General features: G+C 40.5%; 1 protein-coding gene across 1 annotated transcript in view; it reads left to right on the plus strand.

Annotated features, from left to right (window-relative positions):
- The window catches only part of CUNH12orf42 (chromosome unknown C12orf42 homolog), a 72,133-nt gene extending 62,693 nt beyond the window's left edge, over positions 1–9,440 (plus strand). The window contains exons 3-4 of the mRNA XM_019651860.1: positions 5,288–5,676; positions 8,992–9,440. Of these exons, the coding sequence (XP_019507405.1) occupies positions 5,288–5,676; positions 8,992–9,440 (838 nt within the window). The remainder of the gene's footprint in view (positions 1–5,287; positions 5,677–8,991) is intronic.
- Positions 9,441–11,281: the final 1,841 nt, after the last annotated feature.

An 11,281-nucleotide genomic window follows, 5' to 3' on the forward strand; every position in this document is an offset into this window, starting at 1 on the left:
GGTAAAGCTCTTATAGGTCTCCGTGATAAAGAATGCGCTGAGCATATTTTACAATGATTATCCCTCCCTTCTCTGCATCTGAGCTGTGACGGGACCTTTCTCAGATCCTCAGCTTGAGAAACTGGTGGGGTTCTTTTAGGTACAACCCACTGAAGCATAGGGAACCCACACTTCAGTCCTTATCAGGCTGGAATGCCCTCTCTTCCCACTCGTGCATGACGAAGTTCTTTCTAGCCTTTGGTTCAGTCTCAGATTAAAAGTCACCTTCACAGGTCTCCACACATGTTTCTCATCTCAGCCCCTTGCTGTCTCCTTGGTAACGCTGTCCATCACTTGTAACGCCTTAGTGGTGACCTCCGTTTGCCATCTCCCCCAGTAGATTGTAAGCTCCACCTTTGCTTTATTCTGTCGGGCCAAACGCAGGGCAAGGCATACAGTAGGCATGCAATAAAGATTGCTGAAGGAAGGCATGAGTACAATGAGGCAAACTGAATAGATGGAAAATAAATTATTTTCCACTTGAGTCCTTATTCTTGAAAGGGGCCATTCAGGAGCGAGAGAGGGAGAGGTGGGAAGAAACATTTTCAGTAACAATAAGAACAATAATAGCCAAGGCCAGCTGAGCACTTCCTATGTGCCAGGTACTGCTCTAAGCCCTTGTTTATTAGCTCACTTAATCTGCATCCCAGCCCTGTGCGGTAGGCATTATTATTATTGCCATTTTACGAATGGGGAAACAAGGCAGGGAGTACTGGAGTAGCCTGGCCTCCGTAACACAGTCAGGAGGGGGAACACATAGATTTGACCCAAGAAGCCTGGGCTCAGAGCTTGTGCACTTGGCCTCTAAGCTCACCACTGTTCAGGGCTTGATCCATCTCAGACTTCTCCCATGGACTCAACCCCAACAGCTTAAAAACGACTCTCACGCCACAGCTAGGAGACTTAGTGAGTGGGAGGAGGCAGACTCCATTAAACTCCATTATGCAGTCTAAGGAGGCTTTGAAAGAGTGCACTGCTAGAGTTTTTAGCATTCACTAAAGACCTACTTAAGGCTTACAGTTTAATTTTAGATTTGCAGGAGAGGAACTCATTACCTTTAGCCCCTCTTTGTGCCTCCAGCAAAGGGCAAAATGAGCTTTGAGGAATTAATTGTCTTTGGATTTCATTTCTCCTTCTAGGACAGTTGCCTCTAGTCTTTTTAGAACATGAACATGCTCAAGTTAGAAGCCTAAGAGAGTGGGAGAGACAGAGCACAGACACAAACACACAGACGTTATGGATTGAGGGGTAGCTGCCAGGAGCGGGTATGAAGGGGTGTGGCATCATGCTCGCTGGTATCTCAGAGGGGTTGAATGTGCAGCATTTACCATATTTGTCTTTTCCTAATGAATAGCAATGAATAAATCAGCACCTGCCATGATTTATCATGAGCTATTTTGCAGCTCAAGAGAAAGACAAATTGCTTCTGTAAAATACATTTAGCTCCAAGGTTTATTTTATTGTACCTTGAAATCTCCTGTCTGCCACAATATGATTTCAAATAAAATTAGCAACAGATGGAAGACCTGCACTACAATAGAAGAGGCAGAGTTGCCCACACATTAAAATAAATTGCAAAACTTGAATGTTAGGAAGAATTTTTTATCAAACAAAGCACCAGAAAGCCAGTGCCTCAGCAGTTGGGAAAAGTTGGGCTCTTGCATCAGTGAGTGAACACACAGAGAGGTAGCCTGGGGGAGCAGTTAGAATGTGGGCTTTCATGGGAGCTGATTTCGGTCATTGGGCCATGGGCTGAGTTCTCAACCTAAGGAGCCCTTCTTCTGAACCTTAGACGTAATGCTGATAGTGTTTAGTAAGGGCTAAGGCATGGACAGTGGGGTATTGCCTGGTCGGTGGTCAGTGCCCACTATTTGTAAGTGGTTATTGTGTGGACGTTTGCATGCTCCCCTTCATCAAGCCTGGGTCATGGTAGCCATGTTTCCTCTGGCGCTGCTGGCCTTGATTGTGTAGTGGCAAAACAGAAACCCTTCCAAAGCTAAGACATGGGTCCCACCCCCATCTTCTCTGATGCCTGACTAGTGTGTGGACAAGGTGCTTACTCTCTGACATCCATCTCTTCTTCAGTAAAGTGAATGAGCTGAAGCATATTTATCAGGCTCAAGTGGGGTTATGAGTATGAAAGCAAATGAAATGTAAAGCAATACACAAGTTGTAAGGGGGTGTGTAATTCTGGTGTCTGAAATGAGGTTGTCCACAGAGTAGTAATACTCTGAGGAGAAAGACATCCCTAACTCTGTGGTTCTAGCATGTTCGTGATTGTTTGGACTGAATAAAGTTTATAACAATAGCCCAAATTTCTGATGAGTGAATTAGACCAGTGACTCCCTGATTGCACATTATACTCTCTGAGGGGGTTACAAACTATAGAAATTGGGGTCCTGAGACCACATATCTGTAGTTTTCAAAGCATGCCAGATATTGGCTAATATGTAGCTAGGATTGGGAAATACTGAATTAGACTTAAGAGGCGTGTAACCTAGCAAAGAGCACTGGACTTTAAATCATGAGCAATGGATTTTGGCTCCAGTTCTGTCCCTATCTTGGTGGTTAAATTTGAAAAATTAAAATAGAAAAAAAGACTGGAAGCCATTGGGGATTGCAAAAGGCCCTTCCATTTCCAGCCATCTCTGCTGTCTCTGTGTGATGCCCAAACAACTGGTTGTTCTATTCAATTCAGGCAACCTGATAGTTGTATCATAGAAAAAACCTGAAATTCTTTCAGGGGTCTGTGAAACTGGGAGGCTCTGGGTTTGTGTATTGAAGTCCATTTTGCTCTAATCAGCTGGTCAATGTAGTCTCAAAATGATTTATTCTGTTAGCCTGAGAAACATTTTGTCATTGGAGTAGTACCCTAGTATATGGTATATGCTCAACAAATATTGGTAAAATTACTATATAAATAGACGTGGTCATCCCCTGTCTGAATATCAGATAAGGTGACTTTTAGATTATTTCTATCTATCTATCTATCTATCTATCTATCTATCTATCTATATCTATCTATCTATCTATCTATATCTATCTATCTATATCTATCGATCTATCTATCATCTATCTACCATCTATCGTCTATCTAAATATGCCATATATATTGCAAATACAAAATTACTTATCTGCTCTTCTGAGAAGCAGTGAGATCTGATGCAGAGGTAGTGGGATTCAGGCCTCTGGAGGTATCTAAGCAGAGGTGGATGATGAGGGTGGTAAGGTCTCTTTCAATCCATATGTAACCCATGACTTCAAGGGTATGAAGGTGTGTAAAATGCCATCAGGCCTTCTATCCCTTTCTTGATATTTGAACAACAGAATGAAGGCTGATCAAATGCCATTGGTTCTGGTGTTGTAGATTTTCCTTTGGGATTAAGAGTCCCAGAGCTACTGTTTTGAAAGATTCTAGATGTTTCTCTGCACTTGGGAAAGCTTGATAAATTTTTCCACCATTTCAAACTTGGGGCAATCAATTAAAACTAAGAGCTTAGTTGTTCTAAAGTGTTGGAGGTAGACGAGACTTCTAGAGCTCTAAAATCTGCTTAGGCACAGAGCTTGCAAATGCATTCCCACGGTTCCTAGCTGAATATTTATAAAATCATGTTCTGAGATGAAGATGGTATGAAAGAAGATAAATGATAGTGTGACTTTTATAAGGCTGACCATAGGCCAAAGATGCAAACTAGTGGTCTGCGGCGATTCAGAGAGTGGGTATGTTTTATGTAGCCCATCCTGTATTAAAAAAAAAAATCAAGTGTGTTACCAACATTTAAAAATCAGGAGTCCATATATATATATATATATATATATATATATATATACATACACATACATACACACACACACACACACACACACACACACACACACAGAGGGTGCCAAAACAATGTATACACATTTTAAGAAACAAAAAAACTGGATTAAAATTACACTGATGGTAACCACTTTGAGCATCTCTTATAATTGCAGAAGCCAAACATGACTTGTATTCATCTTTTGTTATCAATATATATTATTACAATTTTAATACATACATATATATGAATGTATTTCTGCTTTCCCTGAAAATCCAAAAAAATCTGTCTACGCTGGGCCCACTTTCCCTCATGGCAACAAAGACAAGATCTGAGAAGTGGCTGGCCTCTGTTGATGGGGCGCATACTCGCAGGGTGCCCCTACTTGGCCCTCCTCTCATTTCTATTATCTTCAAGGACTCTGGAGGCATTTGCTTTATTCTTCCTCCTGCAGACAAGGTTGTGCCCTGGAACCTGACATGGCCAGCACCCTCTTTGCCACTTGTGTGCACCTCGAGCACAGGGAATATGAGTTTTATTAAGAGATTCTGTCACGTAGAACTCAAGAAATTGACTTCCATCCTCCTCCCAGTCCATATCTTTCCACCTTTTTCCTCTTGTCTATACCCCAAATTTGAACACTTCTGTTGTTTTGAGTGAAAAGAGCTGCTGTGACTAATTTCTCTGGGAAAACATGTGTACATTGGGACTGTTGTGGATATACCAGTTTCATAGGACTGCTGTAACAAAGAACCACACACTGGATGGCTTAAAATAAAATTATTTTCTCCCAGTCTGGAGGCCAGATGTCAGCAAAATTAGCAACTCCTGGAGGTTCTGAGGGGGACTCCATTCCATGCCTTTCTTGTAGCTACTGGTAGTTGCTGTATCCTTGGTGTTCCTTGGCTTATAGATGCAATGATGATACATCACTGCAGCCTCTGCCTCCGTCATCTCACGGCATTCTTCCTGTGTGTCCGTGTCTGTTTTTTTCTTCTTATAAGGACACAAGTCGTACTGAATTAAGGCCTCACCATAACTTGATTCCATCTGCAAAGACCCTATTTCCAAATAAGGTCACATTCATGGGTGCAGAGGGTTAGGATTTCACGGTATCTTCTAGGGGGACACAATTCTACCCATAAGCCTCAGACTAGCTCTCTGACCTGTAGAATGGATGTGCTTGTAGTATCTGTTAGATATAGTTCCTGCAGTTCCTATCATGCCTGCAACACAGCTCGAACTCTACAAAAGCATCTACCTCCCTTCCCGCATCGCTTCCCTCCTCTCCTTCTCCCACTTGGTCACCCAGGTCCTTGGCTTCTTTGTCATTACTGTTTGCTCAGGATAGAAACAGGAAACAAACACAAATCCATCCTTCCTGTCATCAATTTAGTAGGTGATATGGCAGTGATATTCTTTCACACTAATGTGTTTACCTGTTACGTATTTCCAGAAAGGATTCCGACTGCAGTGGCATGGAAAAAACAGCTTTGCACTAGCCAGTACAGCATCCCCAGGTCTCCTCCTGTAAGTATCACTTCTTTTGAAGAAAAAAAACATGGAGAAAGCAGTCCCTCCACAACACCATCCACTGAATGGGACGAGACCCCATTGATATTCACTGTCACACAAGAAATTAATGAGAGAGACCGAGGAGAACCCAAGCAGGCCTGGAGCCATCCATTTTTGGAACAGCAAATGTCAAAAAAGTGTATTCAATCTGACCCAGTATACCCTGTGCATCTGGAGGCTGTCGGCACGCATGTCATTAGACATGTGAGACTTCAGAGCCAGCCCTCGCGAAACTCCAAGACACATGTTGTCCCATCAGGTAAGTCTCACTTTGTGGTTCCTAGTTCTTTTTTTTTTCTCTTTTTAATTGGTTATATTTTGTTTCTAATGCCAATATAAACAGCCACATTACTGACTCAATGGCAGATCCTATTTTAGAAGGTTCTATAAGAACTGTATCGGACAGCCTTTAATGGAAGTCTACTTGTTGTCAAGTATTGTATTGGGGGAAAGTGTGAGTTAATAACAAGTGTGAGTTGGTAACAAGTTATTTGATGATTCAAGTATTGTACCAGATAACAATGATAAGGATAATTATCATCATTATCATCATCATCATTCCAGCCCCCATTTATTAAGATCTCATCATATGGCAGACACTGTGCAGAGCATTTCACATTATTTTATGAAATCCTCATATACCACTCTCAGGCAGATAATGTGATTATCACCATTTTAAAGATAAGAAAGTTGTGAATTCATAGCACAGAATAAGATATATAATAATGACGTGTCTCAAAATCACAAACAGGAGGAATGATTAAAAGGAAGGAAACGTACCAGAAGGAATGAGCTTTGGAATAAGGAATATCTGAGCTCAAATCTCTGCTTTTCCCTTTTTCAGCTCTGTAGCCATGATCAAGTCCCCAAAATGTTCTTTGAGCCCAGTATTTCCATTTGTGAGCTAACGATCATTCCTGCCTTGCAGAGATGTTGTAACTAGAGGATTGATAGAAGTAAAATGCCCTGAACATAGCAGGGACTGAATGCGGTTGTGATGGTGGTGGTGGTGTTTATGGTGCCAATGTTCAGACTAGAGGAGAGAAAGTGTAAGGAAATAATGCATATCTCCAAATATCCTAGGAATTGTCGTGCAGAAGAAGGATTAGACTGCTTTTATGTAGACTTTTGTTTAGGGAACTTTTTTGGTGGATTTTTCTCCAATGTTTATACTGTTTGTTGAAATTCACCAAAAGACATATTTTGACTCAATAAAAAGGAGAATATACTGCTTGGGCTAGAGTGTTAAGGTGTGGGCTGGGAGACCATCTACCAAAGATGCTGGGTCAGAGATTCCTTCATTTTGGGGAGTTTGGGCTTGAGGGTGGGATGCTGAGGATGCTGGTTGGTTAACATGTTTTTGTCTTATTCTGTATAAAGCAATGTGCTAAGATCTGAACACACTTCTTCAGTTTTGGTCCAGATGGCCACCCTCTGAGATAAGCACTGTTATTTTTCCATGGTTTAGATACAGTATTGGAGGCCCATAGAGATTCTGCAACTTTAGAGCTGGAGCCAGCTTTCAAACCCTCCAATTTAACTCCAGGTCAGAGGATTTTTATATTAAGATTCTAAGTATGACAATAACGGCTCATGGGTATTGAGCACTCACTATGTACTAAGTATCGTTTTATCATGTTCTTCCCTGAGGTACTTAACTAGTTAGCTTTTTCATTTCCTTCAGGACTTTACTGAAATATCACCTATGTGGGTCTTTCCTAACCTTTCCTGCTTGATTTTTCTCCTTAGAATTTACCACCTGCTAACACTTACACATTTCATCATTTCTTATTTAATAGTCTACTTCCGTTCCCCACTCCCTCTCCCCACAACTACAATGGAAGCTCTGTAAGTGCAGGGAAATCACCGGCTTTCTTTCTTTCTGTATCTCCAGTGTCTAGAATACTGCCAGGCACATAACAGACACTCAAATATTAATGGATGAATAAATGAATAAACAAACAATTCCACTAACAACCCTGTGAAGTAGGTAATACAATCCTCATGTGTCAGGTAAGGACAAAGAAGCTTAGGCCAGGTGATGTGTCAGGATTTGAATATATAATGGCCTGGCCCCAAAGCCTTTATTCCTTTATACCCCCACTTCCCCTCTAAGACAGTTTGTTACAAAATGCATCATAATCAAAGTGTGTTTGGGAAAAGAATTCCTGTTCTTTGGTTCCAGACAGAGAACAGAATATTCCGTCTAGGTCATACTCTTGCTCCTAATTCCAGAGCCATGTCCGTGTTCTCCGGTGGAATCTTCTTACATGATTATTGATGACCATAAATGGGTCACCTGCCAATGCTGGAAATCCAAATTGAGAAACAGCTCCTAAGCATCTAGTTTTCACAAGGCAATGTGTTTGGCTCCCTGAAACCTTTTAATTACGTAGAGATATTGAAAGACCATCCCACTTTATTTCCAGGGAATAATTCTCACATTGGAGAAATCAGATTCACTAAACATTTTTCGCTCTTTGACTTGGTTATGTTGAGTGTGTTGCGGGAGATGTTCGATACATACCGGGCATAAAACAAACAGTATGTGTATCTACCTAGAGATAGACTGGCTATTTGACACCACTGTCAGGAAGGTAATGTACATTTTAAATCTTTTACACTTTTTTTGAATTTACAAATGATCCTGTAGATTGTTCCAAATATTCTAGACATCTCCATGCTGTTCAAAGCCCTGTAAAAACGTGTAGAAAGTGATCTAAAGCATGTAAATAATCTTAATTAACTACTGAAGAATTAGACTTTAATTTGTGTGGGTCAATGGGCAGAATGTATCAGGTAAAAACTTCAAATTGTATATATATATGATATATGCATACACACAATATATATATATATGTATATATGGAAATGCAGGTAGAATATACATACATACATACACATTCTTTTACAGTAATGGCTGTATTGTAAAAAAAATACCATACCTCATCTTTTACATGAATAAATGATTTGGTTGGACAAAGAGAAAAATCAAATCTATTATTATTAGTGTGCTTGTATGTGTAGACCCAGCATCATATTAATTCACTAATGGTTTTCATTTTCAGCTGGTTTGAAATTTCTAACACAACTCGTGAAGTAACTGCCTCTTGGATTTTTAAATGATCAGTTGTAAGGCTAAATGGGCTGTGGGTCCATTTGTTTTGCATATCTAACTCTACTTAACAATTTCCCATTCACAAACTTTTCCCATATTTAGAATCTGAGGCCCTATTTGAGATGCCAATTCTTCTGGTTCCCTCTTTTTAGAAGTTTTGAACAGTTTTACTTGAAATAAAAAGTTTTATGAGGATCCTGTAAAAATTATTTGGAGGGGCTGCTTTCAAAAAATGGGAAAGGGGCAGATAGCATTTTATTTTCTTAAAGGAATGTGGAGGAGCACGTGAGGATAACGTTAGGGCATTCCCTTCCCCACTCTTTGAACATTGCAAATGTTGATTTCTGAAACATTCAGTTATGAGGAGAATTTTTTTTTTTTTTTTTTTAGAAAACCCAGCAGGGTGGGTAAAGTGCGCACACTTTAGTGTCACTCCTGCCCTTCTTTGTCCTCCAGGTCCTGCTGCGAGGCCTTCCACGGCCATCGGTCTCTGCAGGGGAAGCCAGACCCCTTTTGCCCCCTCGAGGGTCTCCTGGAGTTCTTCAGAGGCCAAGCTGGAGGAGAGGATGGCAGCCACAGTGGGCGCGCTGGCAAGCCCATATTCCCAAAGCAGGCTCCAGGGCGTGCCCGGAAATCCAGTCAGAAGAGGCGCAGTTGCTATGGCACTGGAGATGCTCCCCAAGCATCCTCATCTCCTGGGGAAAAGGGGGCTGAGGGCAGACGCCTCCCTCCACGGCAATGTGGCAGGAGCGCCCCTTCCTCAGCTTGCCGGGGCTCCCACCCATCTCCCCTCAAAGAGGTTAATCAAGGCTGGCTCTGCTCCCCCCTCCCGCCCACCCCAGCGTTTCCATACGGTTTGTTCACAGGCCCCTCCTAGGCCCGGGGTGAATGCTCACTTCCATTGACCGCTGCGAGGGAATTGTTCCGCGAGGGCTGCCCATCTTCAAATCAATGCCTGCCCAGAACAACAGAAAGGGCCTCAGATGTACTGGTTTCCACAGAACCATTGTTAGGCTTTTGTGAAGTAGTTTTGAACCTAATAAATAATGTCAAAAGTCTCCATCGCAGCCAAAAATGTTCCTTTTGAAGCATTTCTAATAGTATTTTTGTTCGGCGGTGTCTCCCAGTGTCACAAAGAATTTGTGCCTTACAATAGGGATGGGGTACCTCGCGTGCCACTTCGCAATATGCCTGAAGGCACAGCAAGCACCCCTCTTTGTTTCGGTCGCCCAGGTAAACGGCTTCACTTGCCAACCTGGGCTTTGGTTTACGGATGTTTTCTAAAGGCCTTTTGAATTTTTCAACAGAGGTTTGGAAAACATAAGTGAATGTTTGTAATTTAATAGTTAACACGAAATTTGATTACTTCTGATGTGCCTAGGAGAATTCTTCAGGCTACGTGAAGGTTTTTATGCCAGAAACCTGAGGCTGGATCCTCTTTTGAGGCTCTGAAAGACTTGGAATTAAGTTTAGTGCAAAAGACATGCTGAATGTTCTGATTTGTAACAAAAAATACTGGAGCAGCTTTGGGAGCACTTCATCAAAGTGGTCATTTTAGGCAGTTTTTGATTTTGGTTAAATTAAACATAGCTTTTCATCATGATGCAAGTAGAGACTGACTTTATCAAATGATTTTATGGGTTTATTATTTTTCTTTTTTAATGCACCATTTTTCTTTCAACATTGAGAGAGAAATACAAATCAATGTGACCAATATCTCCGTATATGAGATACACTCAAGTTCTTTGAAATTTCCCTACAGGCTTGGATTCATAGAGTTTGATACATAGAAGTTGTACTATAATATACATTTGGACTTTAGACTTTTGTCTAAATTTGAGACTTATCATCAAGTCTAAAGTCCAAATGTAAGTATCAAAGTTTCAATAGGCATGATATGTTATAACCAATAACTGCTTAGCATTTGGGAGTCCATTTAGTTCTATGAGAACAATTTGATGTCATTGAATATTAGCATTCTCTAGGAGTAATGATGCACTTCAAGAAAAAAAGGGTATCCCCAAACTTTAGAGCTTTTCTTGTTCCAGAGTGATACGATTTTATAATAAATATGTTTTTATTTTTGTTTATTTATTTATAACATGATTTTATTATAAGAGAGTGTACAGATTATCAGTGGTGGTTGCTATGGTTTCTTGAGGGTATAATGGCAACTGTTCACCAGAGTCATATGACAACCATAAGTTCAACTTCATGCCATTTGGTTGGAAAAAAATGTGTGGTCAAAATCATAGGTTATTGTAAAATTTTGATTCTGGGATTATAATTTCCTATTTAATTATGCATTAGTGCAAATTAATTTTTTTTGAGATCAAGAAATCATTGCATTAAGAGATTTAATTTCAGGAGTAGACAATGTTTTTGACACAGTAAGTGGATTCCATTACCTGTAGTACAAAATAGTGGATATACTAAAAATACAATAAAAAAGAAACAATTCTGTTCAGAATTGAGAAAAGGGATACAAGCAAAAGATGAGAAATATGTGACATATCATATTCTAAGGCAGTTTTCCAAACGATGTGCCATGGGACATGGAAATTAGAAAGATGCTTTGTGAGAAGACGCTGAGAGATATGGCTCAGTGTGCTCCCTCTTAGAGAGTCACAGTAACATATTAAGGATCCTGAGAAATTCCATGATAAACAAATGTGATAATTCTGTTTAATCTAGTGTTTCCCAACTTTCTTTGACCAGACAACCCTGATATATGTATGTGTTTGTG

The sequence above is a fragment of the Hipposideros armiger genome, unplaced genomic scaffold (genome assembly GCF_001890085.2).
Source record: "Hipposideros armiger isolate ML-2016 unplaced genomic scaffold, ASM189008v1 scaffold_168, whole genome shotgun sequence".
Taxonomy (NCBI): domain Eukaryota; kingdom Metazoa; phylum Chordata; class Mammalia; order Chiroptera; family Hipposideridae; genus Hipposideros; species Hipposideros armiger.